At 51.2% G+C, this 24,059-nt stretch overlaps 2 protein-coding genes across 2 annotated transcripts in view; one reads left to right on the top strand and one right to left on the bottom strand.

The window, feature by feature from the left end:
* Nucleotides 1-8,903, top strand: part of LOC311196466 (hydrocephalus-inducing protein homolog) — a gene marked incomplete at its 5' end in the record, with an annotated part of 68,543 nt that extends 59,640 nt beyond the window's left edge. Inside the window, 10 exons of the mRNA XM_084270038.1 lie at nucleotides 568-760; nucleotides 1,468-1,573; nucleotides 2,154-2,414; nucleotides 3,084-3,226; nucleotides 3,596-3,814; nucleotides 4,796-4,956; nucleotides 5,515-5,636; nucleotides 6,931-7,177; nucleotides 7,495-7,707; nucleotides 8,370-8,903. Coding sequence (XP_084126164.1) covers nucleotides 568-760; nucleotides 1,468-1,573; nucleotides 2,154-2,414; nucleotides 3,084-3,226; nucleotides 3,596-3,814; nucleotides 4,796-4,956; nucleotides 5,515-5,636; nucleotides 6,931-7,177; nucleotides 7,495-7,707; nucleotides 8,370-8,505 — 1,801 coding nt within the window. The 3' untranslated portion in view covers nucleotides 8,506-8,903. The remainder of the gene's footprint in view (nucleotides 1-567; nucleotides 761-1,467; nucleotides 1,574-2,153; nucleotides 2,415-3,083; nucleotides 3,227-3,595; nucleotides 3,815-4,795; nucleotides 4,957-5,514; nucleotides 5,637-6,930; nucleotides 7,178-7,494; nucleotides 7,708-8,369) is intronic.
* The window catches only part of LOC311196741 (protein NDRG4-like), a gene marked incomplete at both ends in the record, with an annotated part of 721,213 nt that overhangs the window by 116,564 nt on the left and 580,590 nt on the right, over nucleotides 1-24,059 (bottom strand).

The following is a 24,059-nucleotide window of genomic DNA, read 5'->3' as shown; positions in this document are numbered from 1 at the left end:
TGGAAAGGACCTCAAGAGATCATCAGGTCCCTAATGACAAGATAGAGCCTCCTTGTTTATGTTAACATGAGAAGAACCCTTGTGATTCCCTGGGGGTACGTTGAGGTCTGTGCTGGCCGTGTTTGTGCTGGGGCTCCGACCTGCTCTTCTCCAGCCCTTGGGCTGCTTGAGGTGGGACACACTAACTCAGATTTCTGCCCTGATGAGCAATTCCTGCTCTTGTGGCCTTGGCAATATCCTTTCCTGACACATTATTTACTCCTCCCTTCTTGCTTTGATACTACTCGGGTGCCTTTTGTGTGTCTCTCATGTCACCGCAGCCAGGGAGCTGCTGTGCCTTGTCTGTGTCCTTGTTATTTACCCGCTGTACCGCCTGATTCCATGGAGGGGAACGACTGCTCTTATTCCAGAGGGCTTCAGCTCTCGAGAGCAGATTGCTCTCATGAGTGGCTCTTATCGTACTGGGATGAGGTGGAACCTGTGTCCTGGGGTATGGGAGCAGCAGCCAGGGAAGTGGGAAAGGGGTTGGTACCAAGCGTGATGATGTCTCCTCTGTCTCCCCTGCAGCCCTGCGGCAGCTAAAGCACAGAGCCTGACCTTTGAGATCAGTGGAGATGGGAATCTGCCTCACGTGACGGTCCTGCGCCCGGTTCTTCACAACAGGAGAGGGAACCCCCTGCTCCTCTTCAAGAAGCTGTTGCTGGGTGACTTAGAAAAACTCCCTCTTGTCCTTCGTAATGATGGCACCGTCCCCGTGCAGGTGAGGGCCTGCTTGGGGAATGCTCTGGTCTCATCCCACCAAGGAGAGGTCCCAGCAAACGCCAAAGGAAACCCTTCCCTTGTGCTCAGTGCCCCTTTGTCGCAGGACAGTGACCCCCTCGCCCTTCCCAGGAAGGGTGTTCCCCCTGGAGATGGGGCTTTCTGGCCGGTCTGTCCTTTGCAGTTACGTGCAGCACAAGAATTGGAATTTCCCCATCTCTCTTCTCAGGCTTTGGTTCTCCATGGAACATGCTATGGCCATGGTCACGGCAGATTCATTTGATGGCATTTCACTGCCTTGTAATTAAACTTGGTTGTAGTTTCACAGAATCCCAGAGCATTAGGAGCTCATCTAGTCCCACCCCCTGCCAGAGCAGAGTCACCCAGAGTAAATCCCACAGGAACGCATCCAGGTGGACTTTGAATGTGTCCAGAAAAGGAGACTCTCTGGACAGCCTGTCCCAGGGCTCCCTTACCGGGAAAGAGTTCCTCCTTACAGTTTAATTACACCCTGCTCCTTACTTGTAGTATTTCCTGTCCTGTTTGGTGTGCTGACACCTCCGAACCCTTTTGGGGTTTCCAATTGTACTGAAGCTTTGCACTGAGCTGTGTTTGAAGTGGGCTGAGCCAGCAGCAGGACAGCGTTGATCTGCTGGAAAGCCCTGTACCCACACCAGTGTGGTCATGCTCTGTGTTCCTTTCCCTCAGCTGATGATAGACCTCTTGGACAAAGAAGGAGTTTTCTCCTTGAAAGCCAAGCCCACCACACAGTGCATCTACCAAGCTGCGGGCGTGCAGGACTCTCATGGAGAAGGTAAATTTGTAAATTCGGTGAAGTGTGGCTGTCTGCACGGGAAAAATGTCTGTCCAGCTCTTGGCTTGGCCCAGCACAGGCAGATGTTGATAGTTTGGCTCCTGGGGCTCTCTGTACCCCCAGTTTTACACATGGACTCTTTGCAAGGTTTCCTCCTAGCAAATTGTAGGAAGTTCTTCTGTTCTTCTGGACATGGTGGGTTGAGTTTTGGGGCGCTGTCAGCACTTGAATGGACTGTGTGAAGGTCTTTGCTATGAGTGGGGAGTTACCACCCTGACCAGAGACAGCCCTCGAGCCTGCAGCCAGCCAGCAGAAGCCAAACCCACTGCATAACTCAGCTTTACTATGGCAGGGGCTGGCTGGGTGCAGTCTGAGAGAGAGATGGGTGTTCACCTGAGGTTAAGATACTTAAGGAGCAGTGTGCATGGTGGTATGAATGTAGCAAGAGGGTCTGGAACCACTGATGGGAGAACCGGTGCTTAGAGGCAGCTGGATTCACCCTCTTAAGCATCTCAGACCCCATGGAAATGTTTTCTCTGCGGAGCTGTATGACTTTTCTCTGGCTTCCATCACTGTGTAGAGAGGAAGCCCCACACCGCTTCCCTGGTCCTGCATCACAAGGAATTAGCCGAGTTTGATGTGCTCTTCAAACCCAAGCTGGCCCAGCGTGTGGAAGCAAAGATCCACATGTCTGTGGTGGACAACCCTTATGAAGAGACCGACATTGAGCTGGTGGGTGAAGGCTACGAGGATGACTTCACGCTAGATAACATCCATGGACTAGTGGCAGACAGCAAGGAGGAAGACACTAAAGATGATCTGGAGGAAGGTGTGATTGAGGGTAAGAGAGGAGAGGCTGCCAAGCCAGAGCAAGGAACAGGGAAGCATGGTGCTGCTCACCCTGTGCCAGGGCAGGGGTGCTGTGGGCTTAGCACACGGATCCTGCTGCCTTTCATAGCCTGCAGAGCAGCCACGCTTGGGAAGGCAAAGGGACATCCTCTGTCTGGGGAGGAGCTTGTGGGCTGGCAAGGGAGGGTCAGAGATACCAGCGTTCCGCTGAGTATCCTGAAAAGGGGGTCTGCCGGCCTGTGGGGTGCTGTGGAGGTGAAGAGAACCACGTGTGATAATTTGTGGCCTCTATATAATGAGGTCTGTGCTGTCGCCCGCTGGACGCGGGGTTCTGTGAGCGTGCCCAGGGAGGTGGTGGATGCCCCATCCCTGGAAGTGTTCAAGGCCACGTTGGATGGGGCCCCGGGCAACCTTGTGTAGCTCCAGGCCTGGAGGTTGGTGTCCCTACCTGTGGCAGGGGGGTTGGAGCTCTGTGATCCTTGGAGTCCCTTCCAATCCAGACCATTCTATGATTTCTGGGAGTGGTAAGGTGGGGAATGGCATCTCCCAGAGGGAGGAAGGCTTGGGGCAAGGAGAGGGGCTGGACACGTGTGTCTGTGTGTGTAAGAGGGGTGGATGGACCTCACCACACATTGAGATCCCTTCCTCTCGTTCCTAACAGCTGTCAGAGTGGATCACATCCAGTTCGGGGAGTGTCACATCGGGACCCCCTACACCGTGACCTTCACCATCACCAACCGCAGCAAGGTGGAGGCAATGCGCTTTGAGTGGCTGGCGGAACCCCCCTTTCACTTCTCCCCCAAGGTGAGCTGGGGTGGCTCTGCCTTTCCCCACTGCACGGCCCTGTCCCACACATTCCTGGGAGCTCCCCCCTATCAGCTGGAACCCACGTCGGTGCCATGTAGGAGCAATCCCAAATGACTCCGCGGAGGAGCTTTGCTCCATGCAGGAGTTGCCATCCCTCATCCCTGGCTTTGCTGGGGCCGGGCTCTCAGTCCTGCAGCAAAGGCTCCGTGTTACGGGAGGTGGCATCTCCTGGGCTTTATCAACCCTCGGAGAGAAGCGCAGGAAGATGGAGATTCCTGGCACGGCTGCTCACCACATTGCTCCCTTCACTGGCTGTGCTGCTCTGGCTGGGGATTGGAGTTGGATCTTCTCTCTGGTTCTTCCTAGGTGGGACACCTCCATGCCGGCTGCTCTAAGGACATCACAGTAACCTTGAAATCGGACGCGGCAGTTGCCTTCAGAAAGCACCCTGTGAAGTGCACGGTGGCGAGCATCACCTTCCAGCTGCCACCGGAGGACATTCCTGACTGGGACGACCACCTGCACACCATCAAGTGGGTGGATGCCCCGGAGGCCCCAGGAGCCACGTGGCCTCTCAAGAAGAAGGTAAAGCAGCACAAATGCAACAGTGTAACATGAATGCTTGTGTAATGAGAGCTGCTGAAGGTGCCAGAGTGATGTCTCTGCTGGCCGAGGGGCTCCCGCCTCCTCCTGATGTTTAATCCGTCCGTGAGGTTGACCAGGAGCCGAGGGAGGTCACACCCTATACGTTATGGTGGTTACATCTCTCCTTTTCCCCAAAGAGGAGGTAAACGCCGTGCTCTCTGGCTCGTGTGAGACGTGGGGAGCAGCACTAGCGCTGGGTGTGGGTGAGCTCTGAGCTCTGCGCTGACACCAGAGGTGTTGGCTGTGGTCTCTGTGTCGTGGGGCTCTCTTGTTATGGAGGCACTGTGTGGCCATTGTGCGGGAGTCCAGAGAAGCATCATCTCCAGAAGCTCCTCCTTTTGCTCTCATTGTGGCCAAACACACCTCTCCTGGGTGATGGTTCTTCCTTAGTTTCTCGACCATTGCAAAACCTGTCATCCAAACTGCTTCCCCATCAGAGCATCAGCGCTCAGAGGCTTCCCCAGTGACTTTGTGCCCACCCCAAAATGCCAGTCCCCAGCCCTACATGAGACATCTGGAAGCAACAATCCCCTGCTGTTGCCCTATATGAAACCCCTGGAAAGGAAGAGGTGCTTTCTATGTGTGTTCATTCGTGAGGTTCTCCACCCACAGAGCTCCAGTGGGAGAATTAAATCCCCATTTAGAGGTCTGCTGCATTTACAGAGGGCCAGCAGAAGGGTCGGACACTATACAGTTGAAGCACAGGGACTGATCCCTGCTCATTGTCCCCATGGGTGTATTTGTGGTCACAGTGGTGATTGCTTTGATCAGGAGGTAGAAACAGATAGTCCAGCAGAAAGGTCACCTTTCTTTGACACCTTTCCAGGGAAGGAAATGGGGATGGTGTGTTCCTGTATGGGGCTGGTTTGGCTCGGTCTGGCTTTCCGGGCTCTGCTCAGTGATTCTCCTCTCTCCTTGGAGGTGATCGAGATGGACCCAGAACCAGCTCACACTGTCCTGGAGAAGAGCAGCCGTGAGGTGGAGCTTCGCCTCAGCGCTGTCGTTGACTATGCCCAGTTCAAAATGGACATGGACACGATTCAGTTCCAGGAGACCCTGCTCTTCCAGACAAGGACGTTCACGTGAGTCCTTCCTCCCGGTTTATGTTCAGTCTCAGCTGCTCTTCATCCTTTTACACAGACCCTCTATGGTTTCATCCTTCCCAGGCCCTGGCTGGGTGCTGGAGCCCGTCTACCTGCACACAAAGCCAAGCAGGAGATGGTGGCTGCCATCCTGCCCAGATGTGCCAGAAGTTCAGTTCTGCTGCACCTTTCTGCCAGGAGCAGCTGTGGTTTCACTTTCCTTGCATGTCTTCTGTCCTCATCTGCTTCAGGATGAGTTTGCAACCAAAATAACGTCAGGCTGAGACCTGAGAGCCTTAATCCAAGACCTTAATCCTAGAAACCCCTTTGATTAAGCCTCTGGGATACCACATCTGCCCTTTTCTCTTTGACTTCCAAACTTTGGAATACTTTCTCATGGGACACACCAGGGCCACAAGCTGGACAGGGCAGAGCTGTCCGGGGAAGAAGATGCTCCTCAGCCTGAAGAAAGGGCTGCCAGGAGCCCACAGACCATGTCACTTCTCGACTCACTTGGTATTTATTGGGCTTTTTCCTTTTCCCCTCCTTGCTTCTCAGTTTCCAGCTGTCCAACACAGGGAATGTGGCCCTGGAATATACCTGGCTGGAGGCTGTGGAGGATGAAAGCAAAGCAAGCTGTACCACCAGCACCATGGAGCAGCTTCTGCCCAGTCTGGATGGTAAGGGGCTGTCTGGGGGTGCCAGGATTGTCTCGTGGGTAGCTAAGGGCTTGGGGAGAAGACACACCACCTCCAAACAGGAATTGCTTTTCCATCCCTATCCGGTCATCCACTTTTATCGGCATCTTCCTTCTCCTTGCCCCCTCCCCGCATTTCAGACCCTCTGGCACTGGCTCAGACGCGTGCGCTCTGCGTGGGAGCTGAGTGTGGCTCAGGGGGAGCCGCGCCATGGGTCTGGACTGGGAAGGGGGTGTCAGGGCCCCTCTTGCTGGGAAAGCTGAGGTGTGACAAGTGAGTTAACCAACCTGCTGGCACCATCTGGGCACAATTCCCAAAAGTCACCATCTAAAACAAACCCTTCTGGCTCGGGCAGGGGAGTGTTTGGTGCAGGCAGGGACCCTGCTCGCAGCAGCTGTGGAGCTCGATGGGGTGGCAGTGACTCATTTACCCCCAGGGATGATGTCAGAGCACACGGTCTCCTTGGGAGCAGTGTGGAGGCTGGGCTGAGAGAGGAGAGCTGCCAGCTCTGACGCTTCCTAGCAGGAGCAGCCCGGCTGGCCGAGAACCCGGTGCCGGCCTCGATGCCAGGAACGTGCCAATCTCCCTCCCATGTGCGTCCCGGTGCTGGCTCTTCCCCGGCACGGGCATGCTCCTGCTGATGCTGGGCTGGGCTCTGCTGAGCTCTCTGGCGTAGGTTGGGAAAGCCTGGCAGAGAGGAGGAAGGGAGGAAGGGAGGAAGGAAGGAAGGAAAAGGGTGTGAAGGACGGAGCAGCGCTGTCCCCCACAGCCACCGCACCCAAACGAGCACCCCAAAACGTCTCTCCGGTTGGCTGCCGGGTCTGGTTTGGGAACAAATGCTGGCCAGGAAGCACTCTGCAGGAAAGGTTTGCCTCAAGCGACCGGGCCATGGAGATGGAGCCAGGGTAGTCCTGGTCCCATTGAACCCCCCATCTGCCAGCCCAGTGCTGTTACAGCAGGATGCTCAGTGGTGCGGTGTGCTCCAGGCAGTTCTCGGGGCCTTTTCGTTGTGCTTGTTGCCCCCAGCTCTCGCTTTCACATGGATCCCCCGGGACATTTTGGGAATATGATTTAGGAAGCAGTAGCCTAGAAGCAAAAAGCCAACTGGCCGCTCTCCCTGCTCTTCAGGGGGAGTCCTCCTGATGAAAGCCTGTGGCTGGAGATGCTCCAAGTACATCCCAGCACACTCCTACCTGCCTGCACCAGGAGGCAGAGCTGCTGGGAGGGTTTTTTTCCTTGACAGATGTCCTGCTATATAACCCTTTCCTTATCACAGGGGATTTGCTCTCCTCCGCTTCTGGTAGCTCTGTGAAGCTCCAGCCCAGCCATTTGAGCCAACTGGACCACAGTGTGGAGCGGGTCTCTTCTTCCGCAAGCTGGTCTTTGAACACCACCCGTGCCCCCTCCCTGCCGTTCTCCATCGAGCCCAACAGCGGCACCATCCTTGCTGGCCAGGAGCAGCATTTCCAGATGAAGTTCTCTCCAACATACATGGGGGACTTTGAGAGCCGTATGCTCTGCAGGTAGGAGACGTCCAGGCTTTGCTTGCTTCTGCAGTCGTGGTTATACCTCGGATCGGGGTGGGTAGGAGTGCAGATCTGGCAGCAGCCAGCCCCAGAGAGGCAGAGAAACTGCACATGTACAGGAGAAAAGCAAGATGAGCATCCAGCCTTGGTAGAAGGAGGTGTGGAGACACGGGAAAAAGATGTTGTATGAAATATTAAGCTCCTGGAGGGTTGCAAAATCTGGAACGAGAGATCCAGAGAGGGGGAGACACAGGTCACCAGTTAGCCTGGCCACCACCAGCTAGCCTGGCCAACACCAGTCCCTTTCTTCCTAGGATTCCAAACCTGAAACCCGATCAGAAGGGCCCAGAGGTGGCTGTGAAGGGGAGAAGCCTCATGCCCAGCTGCCACTTTGACCTGGAAGACTCCGACTACATCACGGCAAAGAGGCGCAACCCGGAGTTGCAGGGATCTGAGGAGCCAGAGCTCGATGTCAACAGGAAAGTGATTGAGATCGCAGCAGTGGGACTGCGCAGCAGGAACAGAAGGTGGGTGTGGGCATGGCTTCTGCTGGTGGTCTCCTGATCACCCCCCATTAACCAGAGGCTTTTCCAAACCCTGAGGCACATCTGTACCTTGTCTGTGATCTGATGGTGCTTGGCCAGCAGTCTGCTTGGTACCATATTCCGAAGGAGCCTTGCTGGACTTCACTTTACCGTTTTGCCTTCATCTTGCCGTGCTGTCATGCAAGAGTTTGGCCATCGAACCCCGGACTGCGTTGGGTGCGCAGGGACCTCCGAAGGCCATCTGCCCCCTTCAGTGAGCAGGGCCACCTTTAGCTAGATCAGGTTGCTCAGAGCTTCATCTGCCCTGACCTTGAATGTTTCCAGGGATGGGGCCTCCACTACCTCTCTAGGCAACCTGTGTCAGGGTCTCTCCACCTTCAGAGTGTATCCCTGCTAATTTCTTCATTGATAGCCACTAATCGATAGCCACTAATCGATAGCCACCTGGGAAACAAGGCAAGTGAAGTGTTTCTAGGTGAAACACCTCAAAAGCAGCAGAAGTGTTCATGCTCCCAGTGTCATGCCCCTGCACCAAGTAACTCCTTCCAGATGGTGTCCAGGACTGGCAGCGCCTGATGTCAGTTACGGCACGGCATCATTAACCACCCAGCACCTCATTAGTCCTTTTTTCTTTGTGTGCCCAGGACCATCACAGCTGTGAACCCGACCAGTTCTGCCTGTTCCTTCCAGTGGAATTGCCAGGACCCTGCAGGGCCACCAGAACAGGTGGCTTTCTTCTGCCACACGGAGAGAGGTCACATCCAGTACCACTCTAACTAGCTTGGCAGCAAAGGCATCAAACCACAGCGAAGCTGTCTTTGACTTTATGGACTTTCACATCCCTTGATTTAGCAAAAGTGTTGGCTGCTAATAAAGAGATTGTAAGCCTGGCTTACACTAGTCTAGTCATCTTTTAAGTTATGCTTCTCCCTTTCCATAGTCCTGAATTCTAGACTTCCACAGCATTTCCAGAATCAAAAGGGAGAAGAAGAATTAAAATCAAGTGTAATAATCTTGACAATATCTCACCTCCTGTGAAGGCCCACTTTTGTTCATGTTTTCCTTCCACAGTGGTTCTGCATGCTAAATGGTATTTTATTAATGGGTCTGCCTATTTCTGAATGAATACTAATAGATTCCATTAAAATGGAATAAGCCTATTTCTCAGCTCTGGTTTAAATCCCTGCACCAACCCATCTCAAAGCATCTCTGAGTAGGTCTTAACAACATAAGGCTAATGTACGAGGCTGGATCCTCTCCAACCCTGAGAGCCTCTGCTATGTATTAGACTGGGCTTTAAAGGGCAGGCATTTGTTGCAGCTCTTACTCTGCATGGGTTCATTATCCAGCACTTTCTCTGCACATCAAGCGTTAGTGTTCAAGTCCACTCCACAGTTACAGCTCCATTTCAGAACTTGTGTCTGCAATGAGATTAGCTGCTGCTAATTAAGTTGGCTTCAAATGATTTCCTTTTTTATGTTTTGGGAGGAGAAGTGACAGGAAAATGGCCAGAAGGTTTAATTTTCCAGCTAACGGGTGCTATCCTCTCTTCTGGTTTTGTAAGAGGCTAACACATGGATGCTCACTGGTGTCTTGGACGTGTTTCCTCTCCATCTTCTCCAAGGAGAAGGTGCATCTGGCCAGCAGGATTGCTATTTTGCTCCTAATAGAGTCCCTTCCCCTTTGGCAGCTATCACACAGCTCTGGGGTCCAGTGAAGCTGACCTCTGCAGCCTTACAGGGTGTTTCACTGTGTCCTGTGAAGTTTGTTTTCAGCTCTGCAAAGTGCTGAAAGGCCAAACCTCAGGCGATCTGCGAGTCAGTAAGTGTGACAGAAAGACCCAGCGCCACACACTGGCATCTAAAGCAGGTAATGGTGTCGACTACTGTGATCCTGGTGCCATTGGTGTCACCCTGGTAAGCAGGCAGCATGCACAGCAGTGAGGCATTTGGCAAGCCCTTAATGTACTGCTGAGAAGCTCAGCCAGGGACAACGTTTCAAATTGAAATGCTCACATGTCAGATGCCTTACTTTGGTTCATAGGGACACTTGGGGCTTTCTGGGTTGTTTTGAAATGAGAGGTCATAAAAGTTAACTTCTCTGTGCACATCCAGGGCAGAAGACATAAGAGACATGTAGTTACATTACAGTGTAACTGTACAGCAGTGTTGTACTGCTAAAAGTTAAAAAAAAAAAAAAAGAATTTTAAAAAATCAGTCTTAATTCCTCTGCTGGTTTTGCAGTTCAATGAGGGACCGTTAGTCCCCTCCCTCTTTTATTCACAGACTACTCCTAGCCAGGGGCCCAAGAGCATAAAGCTTACAGTTTCTTTACTCTTGACACATCATTCTTCTTGCAGCAAGAGAATGAAGCTACTCTGTGTCATGCCCCAGCTGCTCAGGTACCAGCCTGGGGAACGGTCAGACAAGCTTTTGTAAAATCACCTCAATTACGGTGTAATTTACTTCAAGTAACTTCTGAAATCCTTAAACAGCTAATAAATAAAACCAGCTGGTTACCAGGTAGCTGTCCCTCCTATGCTATGGGAACTCTTCTTAGAGCAGAGGGAGAGTTAAAATGATGAGCGAGCAGCAGTTGTACTACTAGGTGGCACTGCAGAGACTCCTACTTGTCTCTTGTGCCTTAGCAGCATGTTCCAGGATCTTTTTTCCACTCTTCATAGTCTTGCTCTGTTTCAGTCTTTGGCCATTTATGTGGCATCTCATCATTGTCTTCAGGTCCTGTGCGAGAAGAAGGAAGCCCATGACCGTGGCCAGTGGAGAGGCTCCATGCTGGATGGAGCAGGTGGAGACATAGAGAAGGTGCTGTAACACGTGTTGGATCAAGCCCCTGCCAGCACTTGCAGCCCATGAAGAGAAGCAGAGACACAGAGATGAGCGAGAGAGAGATTTGCTGGGGGGAGGCTGGTGACCCCACAGAGGACTGGAGAGACATTGGGATTTATGACTGCCCACCATAGCAGTGCTCCACGGCGGGGCAGCTGATGAACAGATAAAGCCCTGTGGGGAAGGACTCACATTGGAATAGTTCATGGAGGACTGTCTGCTGTGGGTGAGACCCTATGGTGCAGCAGGGGGAGGGTGTGGAATGAATGCCCCCCCCCAGCCCCTCGGCCGAGAAGGAAACCAACTTGCAAGGGACTGACCAAAGCCTCCATCTCCCAGTCCCTGCCCCTCCCCCTGCTACGCTGTTGGGGGGAAGAAGGGAGTGAAATCATGACTAGGGTGAAGTCTGCTAAGAAGGGAAGGGTGGGAGGGGAGGTAGAGGTGTTATAAGATCTGGAAAAGGAAAACAGCTCATGAAGAAGTGACTGAGAACCCCATTTTCCCAGTCCCTGCACCCCTGTACCACCACTGGGAGGAAGAAGGGAGCATAATCCTGACTAAAGTCTGCTAAGAAGGGAGTGGTGGGGGGAAAGTGTTTTAAGATCTGCTGGCGTTGCTTTAAGATCTGCTCGCGCTCCCCACTCCCGTTTCGCTGTTTCTGGAGTGCAGCGTAATCAATTAGAGAGTTTTCTGTCCTTCGCTCTGTGCTGAGTGTGATTTGCCCGTGTCGTTGTTGACAGGATGATCTCTCTGTCCTTACACTGATTTCTAAACCCCTCAATATACATTTTTCTCCCCTGTCCAACTACAAAGGGGGGTCATAGACCAACTTTGGTGGGCGTCTGGCCTCCAGCCAGGCCTAAACCACCACAGACATTCAAACCTCCATGGGGAGTCAAACAGGGAGCCCGCAAGCTGGAAGAGGACAGGAACAATGGGTCTCCCAAGGGCTCTGCTCATGCCCGGAGCTGTGCACCCATGAGTCTTTCCTTCCCCCATGGGCATCCCTTGTATCCAATCTTGCTGGGCCACAACTGGGAGATTTCCAGTCTCCATCCACTCCCAGCATATAGGGCACCCTGCCTATGGCTGACCTGGAGACAAAGCAACCCACAGCTCCTGTTCACATGCACCCTGGGGTCTCCTTGATGGCCACCCTGGTCCCCCTCTCCAGGCAGTGAAGTCCAGTCCCTGGTGTGGTTTGTGGCCAAGGTGTCCCCCCTTGTCATCTCTGGAAGAAGGCCCAGGATGAACTTGGGCCAATTTCCCTGAAGCACATTGAAGAGAGAACAGAAGGTTGTTAACATGTTTATTAGTTTGTTGGTTCTTTTCCAACACAGTAAATCCTCTCTACGGCAACAGGTTAGTTAAATCTGGTTTACATATTGCTGTCTTGTGAGTGCTGCAGCCTTGATGCTGCCATGACAAAACCAGATGGCACTCAGACAGGAAAACGTGTTAAATTCCGCTGTGACTGGGAAAACAAAACAAAAAAACCCAACACAACCAAACAAAAAAACCCAAAACAAAACAAACCACCTTAAAAAGTAACCCCAATATCGAAAGAACAAACCACCAGAGAAAAACAAACTGACCAACAAGGCTAAGGTGAGGAAACAAAGGCCAGACCACCTCCAGGGGAACCACACGGCACTGCTTGGACAACAATGCAAGGGGAATGAAACCAAAAAGATCCAGGAGCAGACAAACCCTTAATATATATATTATGTATAGGTATTTTTATATGTATCATCTGGAAGGACACGCTGAGAAAACAAAAGTTTGCAGTGATATCTAGAGTAAACAGGAGCTACACAGCTTTCAGAGTCACACCGAGAAGGAAGCACACAGCAGAACAAAGTGGGGGACAAATGGGGACACTGGTGTCTTGGGGTGGCCATTCAACAAGGGACAGGCTGGGCAGGGCACAGGTCTCAGGGCCAAAAGCCCTTGTAGGCCTGCTGGGAACCCCAGGACCCCTGCACTCCTTGCTGAGGAAGGATGAGTGCTTTTGGAGGGGCTGGGTGGCACCTGCTCCCTGCAGGCTGGTTCTGCTCGCCCAGATGGTGGCCCACGGTGAGTCCCACAAAGGAGCCCACTGGGGTCTCCCACAGACCATCCTCAAAGAGCTGAGCACGCATCACCAGAGCTGGAGCTCCCTTACCCTGGGTGCTGGAGGACCTGGGCTTGGCTATCCCTGGGGTGGGCATGGGACAGCAGCAGAGGCTGGATGGCCAATGGTGGGGTTATGTGATGGCACAGAGAGCTGTGCCAAGCTGAGAAACTGGTGGCCAGTGGCCAGAGAGGACCCTGCAGCTCACGGGGAGCCAAGCCCTTGAGAGACACCCTGCTCAGAGTGCTGGAGAGGTGCTGGGGCTGTGGGGGGGGTGGGTGGGTCTGGCCAGCTCTGTGGGCAAAGCCAGGCACTAGCATGCTCCCCATGCCCCATGGGTCACCCCACACTGCCAACACTTTCCAGTGATGCACACTGCAGGGCAGAGGTGCTGCAGGCTCCCCCACATTGCAGGGAGGGAGGGTCTCATCTTATTGCTTATGGCTCCATCACGGTGATACCCGCAGGCTGTGGCAAAACAGGAGGGAGGTTGTGACACCAGGATTTGCCCAAAACTTGTGACCGCTGAGCCCTGGTGGCCTCAACCCAAGAGTGGAACTGCAGTGTAGCAGGGACTGAGCAAGCCAGGGGACACTCATGTGTGTCCCTTTTTCCCCACTGCATTTTTGATGGCAGGTGGTGATTGTCCTTGCAACAAGAGGCCAAGGAAGTGCCACCACAGGCAAGGGCACAGGCAGAGGCAGGAGGACCCCCATATTCCTGCTCCGGTGGCTTCTGGAAGAGGGCTGAGACCTCTCCTGCTGCCTCAGACCAGCCCTTGGGCTACATTACCAGGGTGGGGGGGACAGTTTGGGGTACGATTTCTCATAATGCTCAGACAGTTCTGGGACAGCAGGCCCGGGGTGTGCGGGAACAGCTCATGCTAGCTCTCCCCAGGGAGAGCCAGTGGGGAAAAAAATGGGATCTGCATCTCCAGCAAGGGGGCCAGTGACCTCCCAGTGAGTGCTGTGCCCTGGCTTTGCCTTCCCTCTGGTTTGGCCAGCTGTCAGTTGACTTTGGAGGATCAACCTATCTCCTGTGTCCTCTTCATGGCTGTAGAGGCTGCTGTCCTGCCCCATTCCACCATCCTGTCCCCATTTCACCACCCATCCTGGCTCCATGCCCCTGCCACCCACCCTCCCAAGCCTGGATCAGACTCGTGCTGGGGAGGATGAGGACTAATGCAGGACCATGCGTGACTGCTGGATGAAGCCAGGAGCCAGAGCCAGGAGGCAGTGAAGCAAAGCCCATTTCCTTCTCTGGTACCGGACAAGAGGATGAGGCCAACGGCAAAGAAGACAAATCAACACCGAAGGAGCGAGGGCCCTGGTCGAGGATGTCCATGGGGCGGGTGGGTGCTGGCAGGATACTGATGGATGGGAGATGGCTCTGGAGGAGTCGTCAGCGGTGGGCGTGGACCTCAGCATGATACCTCCATGGTATGGTTGATCTGGCCCATGGCCTCAGTGCTCTCCGAGTGGGTGCAGGCACGTGGGCGGGTGCCATCCACTGAGCTGGCACTGGTGAGGGAGGCTGTGCGAGAGCGTGCCAGGCGGGTCATGCTGGCGGATGGCACTGCATGGGCACAGAGAGACAGCCGTGGTGCTCAGTTCCCTCCAACAGCTGGAAGGACCTGAGCTGACATTGTCCTACACAAGCGAAGCCACCGATCCTGCTCCCTGCTGTGAATGACCCTGGGCAGAAGCTTGCAGCATGCGGTGCTGTGACAACATGAGCAGCTCTGGGCTGGCAAGGGACAGTGGGGCAGGGATGGGGCACCCTGGAGCAGGCTGCACACCGGGCACATTGCCCGGACACGCAACCACTGAGAATGAGACAGTGAGGACCATGGCTGCCATGCTCCAAGGAAGGGAGCATGAACGGGAGCTCTCCAGGCTCCCCAGGGTGTGCAGGGAAGGTGACACCCTCCTCCATCCACAACGCCCAACGGGGACAGCTCCCGGCTGGCTGCAGGAGGGCACGCTGGGAACACAGCCAAGCCTGTACCCACATAGGGGGGCACTTCTCCAAATGGCATTCCTCAGCCCCCAGCTCAGGGTGCCATCTCAGGCAAAGCAGAGTGAGGGAGAGGGTGTCTGGCTGGGAACGGCCAGCCCTGCACCCAGGCTGCTCCCAAAGGTGCCCAGGCAGCTCGAGGGCACAGGCCACGCAGGCTCCATGCAGCAGCAGGCACGGGCCAAGCAGCACTGAGCTGTACCTGTGCCTCCGCTCAGCCTCCGATCCTTCAGGTGGGCGACTGATAGGGGTAGAGCAGGAAAAGGGCAGGGAGGGCAGAGAGAGATCATGAGCCATTCTGGCCACAACATGGGGCCAGGAGCCCTGTTCCAGCCCTACATGTGCGTGTACATGGACCTGCACATATGCACGCAGACCTGCACACAGACACGTGCACATGTACCTGCAAACACTCACACTTGTCCACAGCCCTTCACACACATGCACACATGGGTGTGCACACCTACACCCGTGCTCACAGACCTACACACACATGGACTCGTGCACAGGGACTCTGCACATCTGTGCACACGTGCTCACACACACACACACACACACACACACACACACACACACACACACAATCCCTGCTTTTACACACCCACACATGCCTGTGTGCACACACACAGAGAAACCCTGGCCACACACAGAGCCTGTACGGTCCAGTTGCCCCCAGACAGACAGACACCTTGCACACTTGTCCACACAAGCCACAGGCAGCATGCAGCCCTCCCTCAGTGTGAGCAAACAGGCTGCCAGGCTCCTCTCTGGGGCTGGCAGACATACACATGGGCACACACACGCACACACACGCACACTCGCAGACGCGCACCAGCCCCGTGCCCAGCCCTGGCACTCACTGTAGCCCATGCCTTGCAGGAAGTACTTGAAGGCTTCAGTCAGCTTGCCAGGCTGCGGGGAGAGAGAGGGCTGAGTCAAGGCAGTACTGGGCCTCAGACTGCTTCTAACTGACATCACCTTGCCCTCTACTGCTCAGACATCCCCCTGCACAGGCACAACTCGCTCAGTTTCCAAGGCGTGCAACCTTCACACAAGCATTCGCAGTGCCCGCTGCAGGCTGCGAGCCTGAATCCCCCATGCTGCACCAAGCCCCCACTTTAAGTACAAGGACACCCACTCCGTGCTGCCTTCCGCAGGCATTTAAGGCCACTTCACAAGAACAATTCCTCAGTCGCAGCTGTAATCTTGACATCTCGACAGCTATCTAATCCCTGCACTGACAGCAGGTTTTGATCTACGGACTGTCAAAAGTTTATTTAAAACTAAAACAAACCCATGTCCTTAAGAAATCTACTGATTTAACAAAACACTGTCAAGGGAAAAGAATCCACTTCACTTGTTCAGTCTTTCTGATCAGTCCTCCGAGTCCTTTATCAGAGCTGTTAGGGAACTCCACCTCAAGAATTTATTTTTTCCCCCACAAGCACAAGGAGAAAGTCAGCGAACGCAAGCGATTAAGGACAGGCACATGTTTCTTATCATTGGCTTAGAAAGGAACCACTCCGTCTCAAGAGACAGGATGTTAGAGATGGATTTCTGCAGCTTTCTCCACTGCTGTACAGGTGATTTCTGTCTGCATCCTGATGCTGCCATAGGACTATACTTTGGCAGACTTTGTTTTCCAGGGCCACATTCCCAGCACATGCCTCTCCTACAATACCTGATCTATTTTTCTGTTGTTGCAGTTTACGCTGTCATTCAAGCAGCTCATTGCGTTCCCCTCTACTAAGTGTTATGGAACCACAAGATAAAATGCCATCATTTCTTGGGACAGTTGGCATCTTCCAGACATTTAACCACAAAGAACATGTATGGAAAATGGTAACTCCTTCCTGCTCCCTCTGGGCCAGGGCTTGCAGTGTAGTTAATGATGAACTCATGCCCACAGATGCCTGTCCGTCAGCACTGTAACTGGAATGCCATCTGCCTCTTTGGCTATCATACAGAATCTCTTGGCAAAGCACCGATTAAAACACAGACCTCCTTATCCCACTGAAATTCCTACTCAGTGCTACAGAAACTGCGATTTTTCTAGCCCTTTTCTTGGACTATTTAGTAGTTTGATGAACCAATTCTCCTTGCAGCAAATTTAAGTTGCTCATACACATTTTCACGGCCTTTCAGATGGCATGCTCTTGCCCTCTACTGCTGTTACTGACTAATCCAGATTCCCTATCTTCCACTCCTAAACCCACAGTTTCCCTGACACCGAAGGAAGGCTCCAAGCAGCCATTTGCGAAATCAGTGAATGGGGCTCAAGACTGGCAGAAAAACAGCAAATCTCTTTCTCATCTTTTACATTGTGGTGCATTTAACAACCACTCCTTACACCCACCAGATGAGGTTGGGATGAAGAGCACATTAATCATGGGTAAGACAGAAAGAAATGTGCATTTAATATAATCACCTAAGATAAAGGGGCAATGTCCCCATGTCCCTATCAACATACTAGCTTTCAGCTTGCTTTCCTGTCTGTAATTTGCATAATTCCTAGAAAACAACACCTACTTACTCTGTCCCTCTGGAAACATCCATAAGCTGATGCTTTACCTTCCCTCACTTCCCACACAAGCATCTTATACTCACCAACAGAGTTTTCACCACTGCCAAGCCCTTTCTTCCCTTTTGTAAGTAAACATCTGATGTTCTCCAAAGCCAAACCCAGCAGAACAACTTCAAACCACTCCATGTGCCACAGTACAGTTGGCAAGCCAGGTGTGTCAGAATATCCTTTACCTGTACAAACACTACAGCAAAAGCCTAAAGCTTCACTGTTCCACTACATCTGTCACAACAGGGTTTTTGCAAAGCTGTGCTAAAGCTCAAGTTGTGGCAGCATGTCTGTCCAAAGCAGCTAGAAGCCTTAGAAGTACCACTCCTAGTATCTGCAAATGTTTGACTCTTCCAAATCCCATCAACAAGATGCGTCAGCCAGATGAGCTCAGTGGAGACCTTAATGTGATCCTGGATGCCATACTGTCATTAGTATACCGAATATTGATATCTGACCGCTTTCCACCCTGCTAAAATGGAATTTGCCTCACAGATACACACATTAAACACTGCATTAGCCAGTAACTGAGCTAAATCCTTCTGCCTTAATGATACGAAACAGAGGATGATGGCTAAGACATCGCAGCGTTACACCAGAGACACGGAACTGCCTGTAGAAAGGCCAGAAACAGGTCTGTGAAGCGGCGGCGATGTCCGCGCCACATTTAGCCCGGGAGCTGCAGTGCAACAAATGCCCAGCAGAAAGACTCGGAGCTCGAGATGCAGCTACGGTGAGAACTGACTTCAATAGTTTTAAGATTCTGGATGATGCAGTAAAAGCAACTGAAGCAATTTGCAGTGCTGCCACAGCACTGCATGCTACAGCACCTGCATGGGCAGCCTCCAGAAAACACTGTGAAACAACCGCTGTGGGAGCTCAGAACTGCCATCCAGCAGTGGCACTGTATCCTGAACAGATCCCAACGCAACGAAAGGGACGAGACGAGCACGAGGGGGGATGATGATGTCTTTCCATATCAAATGTAATTCAGCACCGTTGTTCTCATTGAAGAGGTTCATCAACTCCCAAATTAGCAGAAGATTATTAGCTTAAACACCCAGGCCATGCTACAATTTGGGTAACATCCTCATTACCTTTTCTAGTCTCACTAGGCATAATGTTACCTTTGTGTCTGGCTGCAAATGCTGATCCAGAATTATGAATACCCAGAAAAACATGGCCAAGTCTTTCTCTACAATTAAAACAACGTCACCAGCTTCATCAAAGCCAACATTTAACGTCATATATTGCTTAGTAAGGACCTTCAGGTTATCAAGGAACAAAAGACAGTTACGAGGTCTGCAAGACATCAATTGAGAAGAAATCCTAGGCCTAGCATGGTGCCAAGCACTATGCTAAATATATTTCTAATAAAAGGTGTATCACACAAGACAAACTAATTCTCAGTACCCAGCCTGGTCCATTATCTCAGCCCCAAAATAACACTGTTATGAAACAGGTATTTAAACTCTATTTGCTGTTACTCCTTGGTTACATATAATTTCCCTTTACCACGTTTGCCAAGAAAGCTATTTATAGCCATGGCAAACACAGACTTTTAACAAAGCGTGTCTTGTATCTCACAATAAGCTCATAAGAAGGACTTCATGCTGAAGTTACTTCATTAATTATTAGATTGGTGGTCTTGGAACTCTGTGACATACATGAACTAGCGGTGCATACCCTGGGGAGATCCCTCTTGCCCACAGTTGACCTTCTGTGTCCTTCCACCTCACTGTAAAAACCTCAGGCTCAACATTCCACAGATCTGTGTTCCAATGTTAGAGCAAATTAGAAGCTGTGAACGTAGCATTTATTATACCCTGAAAGAAAGAAATGCTGAGTCTGGTTAAACGCTGGACAGTGGCTCTGTACCCAGTATAAGAGCTCCTTATCCAGGCCTGGACATCCAGAGACTGGTAATTAGAAGGAGGTCTCTGACCACAAGACCAGACACGTTCAAAAGCAGCTTCCAAAGTACCACAACCGAATGCAAAAAAAAAACCCCAACAACCAACCAACCAACCAAAAATTCCTCTCCAAAACCCCACTACTTTTAAAAGAGAGTTCAATGTATTTTTAAAAAGATTATATGCACAAGCCATGCTACAGGAAGGGAGTATACAGAGCAACCCAGAAGGTCCCACTCAGTCCAGTGTTTGGCTTGAGGACAGGGGAAAAGTACAGAATTTCTTCTGCTTCTGAGTAATGATTATTTACAAGCACAAGCATAATTATCTGTTTGGGACCTTCAGTTTATTATTTGAAAAAACACAATTAGTATTTTTATTCATGTTGTAAACTTGGACAGAACAGCTGCTTATTAGCAGAAGCTCTTCAAGTATGAATAGCTGCTGTCACAGCTCTAGGTAAGACAACCTACTTCAAACGTGGGGGCGAGGGAGGCACGGAAGAGAACGGAAAAAGGAACAGAAGGGGGTGCTCAATTTGCAGACCTACTATAAACACAGGAGAGCATGTTAAAAGGAAAAGAAAAAAATCAACAGAAAACGTTAAGAACATTAAGAAAGTCCAAATGGTCCTTAGTTATTTGGGAAACTTGACACTGTATGCACATTGCTGACTAGTTTTGTTGCTAAGAAGCAGGACTACACCTTGTCTTTTGTTTTAGAGATGCTTTTTTATTAAATCTAATTTTAAATATAATTATTTGATTAGCTATTGCCCTGCCAACCCAGGGAATAAAAATACAGAGTGTCTCAAACAAAAATGTCAGCTCTCAGCTTTTAAGGGGAGGTAAACAATGGAGCAGTGTATCTAGTTCCCAGCTAGAGGCAGAGACAAGTGGAATATTCTCCCTGTAAGCAAAGGGAGATGGGCAGCAGCATCCAAGAAAGCAGCAGGAAGCTGGCAGTGGATACAAGGCACTGCATCGATCTGAACAGATTCTCTCCTGTGAGAAAATACCTTTATGTTTTCAGGCAGACTGCACGGCTTAGCTGACTGGCACTGTGACCAACACAAACCTGGCAGCATTCTAAACAGGGACACGTTCTGCCCTTGAGGGAGGCGTCAAAGAAAGGGAACGAGCCAAACTGCACCTAAAAGGGCCATGGCACATCCTTCTCGCAAAGCGCCTGCTGATGCCTGATGACTCCGCTGTGGAGCCAGGAACAAGCTGCCAAATGCATCTGTACAATATCAGACCTGTAAAGGATAATGAAGAGAGTTCAACTCTCCATAACACAACCTTGACAGTAGCCTGCTTAGACAACCAGAGGTGCTGGTGCCCCTTTTGGAAGGGAAATGCTACTTATACCATTTCACTCTGCCATTTCATTCACATGATCTATAAACATCAAATACAAACCGTAGCCTGGCAGTGCAGGGGTTGCCCATGAATACAGTGAGAGACTGAGCTTAAAGAGCTTCCTGTCTGTGACAAGCACAAAAGAAAGCACAGATACTACATGTTGTGTCAGGCATAGAATCACAGAATCATAGAATGGCATGGGTTGGAAGGGACCCCAAGGATCATAGAGCTCCAACCCCCCCTGCCACAGGCAGGGACACCAACCTCCAGGCCTGGAGCTACACAAGATTGCCCAGGGCCCCATCCAACCTGGCCTTGAACACCCCCAGGGATGGGGCATCCACTGGTTCTCTGGACAGCCTGTTCCAGCACCTCACCACTCTCTCTGTAAAAAACTTCCCCCTAATATCTAATCTAAACCTTCCTTCCTTCATTTTTAATCCATTCCCCCTTGTCCTGCCATTGTCTGTCCTTTTAAAAAGTTGATTCCGCTCCTGTTTGTGTGTTCCCTTCAGGGACTGGAAGGCTGCAATGAGGTCCCCTTGCAGCCTTCTCTTCTCCAGGCTGAACAAGCACAGTTCCTCAGCCTCTCTTGGTAGGGGAGGTGCTCCAGCCCTCTAATCATCTTTGTGGCCTCCTCTGAACCCTCTCCAACAGTTCTATATCTTTCTTTTATTGTGGGCCCCAGACCTGGACACAGGACTCCAGATGGCATACACTCATAAAACCTGTGGAACAGAGTACCCTGCTGCAACAGAGCTTGAAATGTGAAGACATAGTCCTTCCTAGGATTTCTCTCTGCCTTCTTTCCTTTTTGGAGACTTTTTTTGATGCATATTGCAGAGTATGTGCCAAGACAATGTAAAAGATGGTGAAAAAATAAGATTTAACATGGAAGTTGACCTCATGGTTCATTTGTTTTCCTGCGCAGCACAGAAGTGCTATTTTTTGTTGAGCACTACACAGTATTAAGCAAAAGGAGAAGGAGGGGAAGAAAATCTAAAGCCCTGCAATCTAAAAGACCATTTATTTAATGGATGAAGGAGATGGAACTTCCCTAAGAGCTTCATACAAAACAGAAACACATACCATAATGCAATATACCAGCAGTTTTCACACAAGACCATCACATCTTAGCATGCTGGCTCTACCAGGATCTTCATCCTTTAGCATGCTACACCAAGAAACTCGGGATTAGAGCTCTCTAATGACACACAAACTGCATGAGGTAACTGTGTTGTAATCTTAGCACACTTTTCCCACTCCTCATCAGCACCTTCAGATGAAGTTCTAGTTTTATGCTTTATGCAGAAACACCTTTTGCTGAAGAGAAACTCAAGTCCCTGTCACATTCTGGGAGACTTCCTGGCTCGCTTTTCTGCTAACCTCTGAAACCTCTGAAACAGAGAAGGTATGGTAAGGTTGCTGCAACTGCTTGCTTTTGGTTGGAAATGAATGGAGGAGCAGAGTTTAAGGTTACCCTCCCTTAAAATTTCAGCCTTACATATATAGATTACAACATAATTAACACTAAACATGATCAAAGATAGGGCTCTTCAATTAGTCTTTCACCCCCCATTGCCTTCTCCCTTCTTCTCCCTATTGCAAGGAAAGCTAATTATCTCAAAAGGGTAGCAGAACCCACAGAAAACCCCTTCTATAACCACTTGCCTTTTGGTCAGTCAGGGTGGCTGGGAAAAGAGTTGTTTAGTCTCTTATTATTTGATGATCTAGAATAAAAAGTAAAGTTGTACAGCAAATCTGACCTAAAAGCAACTATACTCAGTGACACTAAAACAAACAAAAATTAAGCCGCCTCTTTTTTTTTATCCCTCTGGAGAAAGAGGCTAAGCACGCCTGGAACACCGTCTTCTGCTTCGTAAACCTTCCACTGAAAGGCCATAGGACAGAGGCTTCCTTCATAAGATACTGACTGTAAATAGGGAGAGCTGTTACACGGCATCAGCTAAAGGGCTAAGAGACCCAAAGCGCAGCTGCTGCTTCGAAACACCAGGGGCACGAACGCTGGATACTAGAAGCCACCCCCTCGGTCCATCAGTCACTCGGTACCACGCCCCGGCACGCAAGGCTACACGCGCGGCAGTGGAGCAGGAAAGTTACAAGCTGTGTGTATTCTTTTAGTCCCAGTTCAGTACCTGTCTGTGCGTGAAGGGGCTCCTCCGTCTGAAAGCCACACTTCTGCCCTAAGTAGTGCAGCACCAGATCCCAAACCAAAGGAGCCAGGACTGAAAGACATACCTGGCCTGAAACCTCTGCAGAGAGCCCATAAGCAGCCCCTGTCATCCGGGGTCTGAGGGATTTCCTTTGCCAGGAAACAGGCAACACTCCAACTGTCTCCCTAGGTGCTTTTCTTGCCCGAAGCAGCACTCACTTAAAAACATACCAAGCAAAAGGTCCCAAACCAAAGGAGCCAGGATTGAAAGACATACCTGGCCTGAAACCTCCCCAGGGAGCCCACAACCCTAACATATACCCCATCCTTAACCCTAACCCTTTACCATAATCCTAATCCAAACTCTAACCCTTACCCCTAACCACTAAACCTAGCCCTAAACCCTAACCCCAACCATAACCCTAACCCTAACCGAACCCTAAACTTAACCCTAACACCTAATCCAAACCTTTACCCTAAGCTTAACCACTAACCCTAACCCTATCCCTAACCCCAACCCTAAACCTAACCCCTAACCCTAACTCAAACCCTAACCATAAGCTTTACCCAGCCCTAACCCTAACTCTTACCCTAACCTTTTGGATCCATTCCCCACTTCTGGAATGCTGCCTGGCCCTGCCTGGCTGGATCATGTGGAGTGTGGGGAGAGAAACAGCTTCTTCTGTCAGTGTCTCTCCACTCCCTGGCACCCACAGTCCTGCAATAACCTGCGCAATGAGACCCACATCACCACTCTGAGCCACCCGGGCACCAGCATCCCCAGCTCCTGCTCCCTTCTGGGCACTGTCAGACACAGACAGAGCCCACAGGGGTTTTTCTTTCCATGCCAGACCCTTCTGCTGGTGGTGGTGGTGGCACAAAGGAGCCTTCAGCTCTCAGACCCCAAACATTCAGCGGCAGTGGACAGAGAGGCTGGAAAGGGTTCAGAGAAGGGCCACCAAGATGACCCAAGGACTGGGAAGCATGCTGTATGAGGAAAGGCTGAGAGAACTAGGTTTGTTCAGCTTTGAGCAAAGGAGGCTTAGGGGAGACCTTCTCACCATGTTCCAGCAGTTAAAGCACAGCCCCCCAGCCCTCAGGGAAATATTCCCAGCAGTCAGCCCCACTGAAGACATGAAGTCATGGAACCAGAGATTTGTACAGTCACTGTGGTTGGAAAAGTCCCTTTCAGATCATCACATGCAGTGTGCTGAGCAAACAGTTCCTAATGGAAAAGTCGGTGGTAATTCAGTGTGTGCCTGGAGAGGCAAAACCATGGCCAAGAGATAATGAACACCAAGTGCCATACATGGTAGGAAGAGGTCTGTCCAGCATCT

This window comes from Gallinula chloropus (genome assembly GCF_964237585.1).
Source record: "Gallinula chloropus genome assembly, chromosome: 13".
In the NCBI taxonomy this organism is placed as follows: Eukaryota; Metazoa; Chordata; class Aves; order Gruiformes; family Rallidae; genus Gallinula; species Gallinula chloropus.
This window is presented reverse-complemented; position numbering and strand designations above follow the sequence as displayed.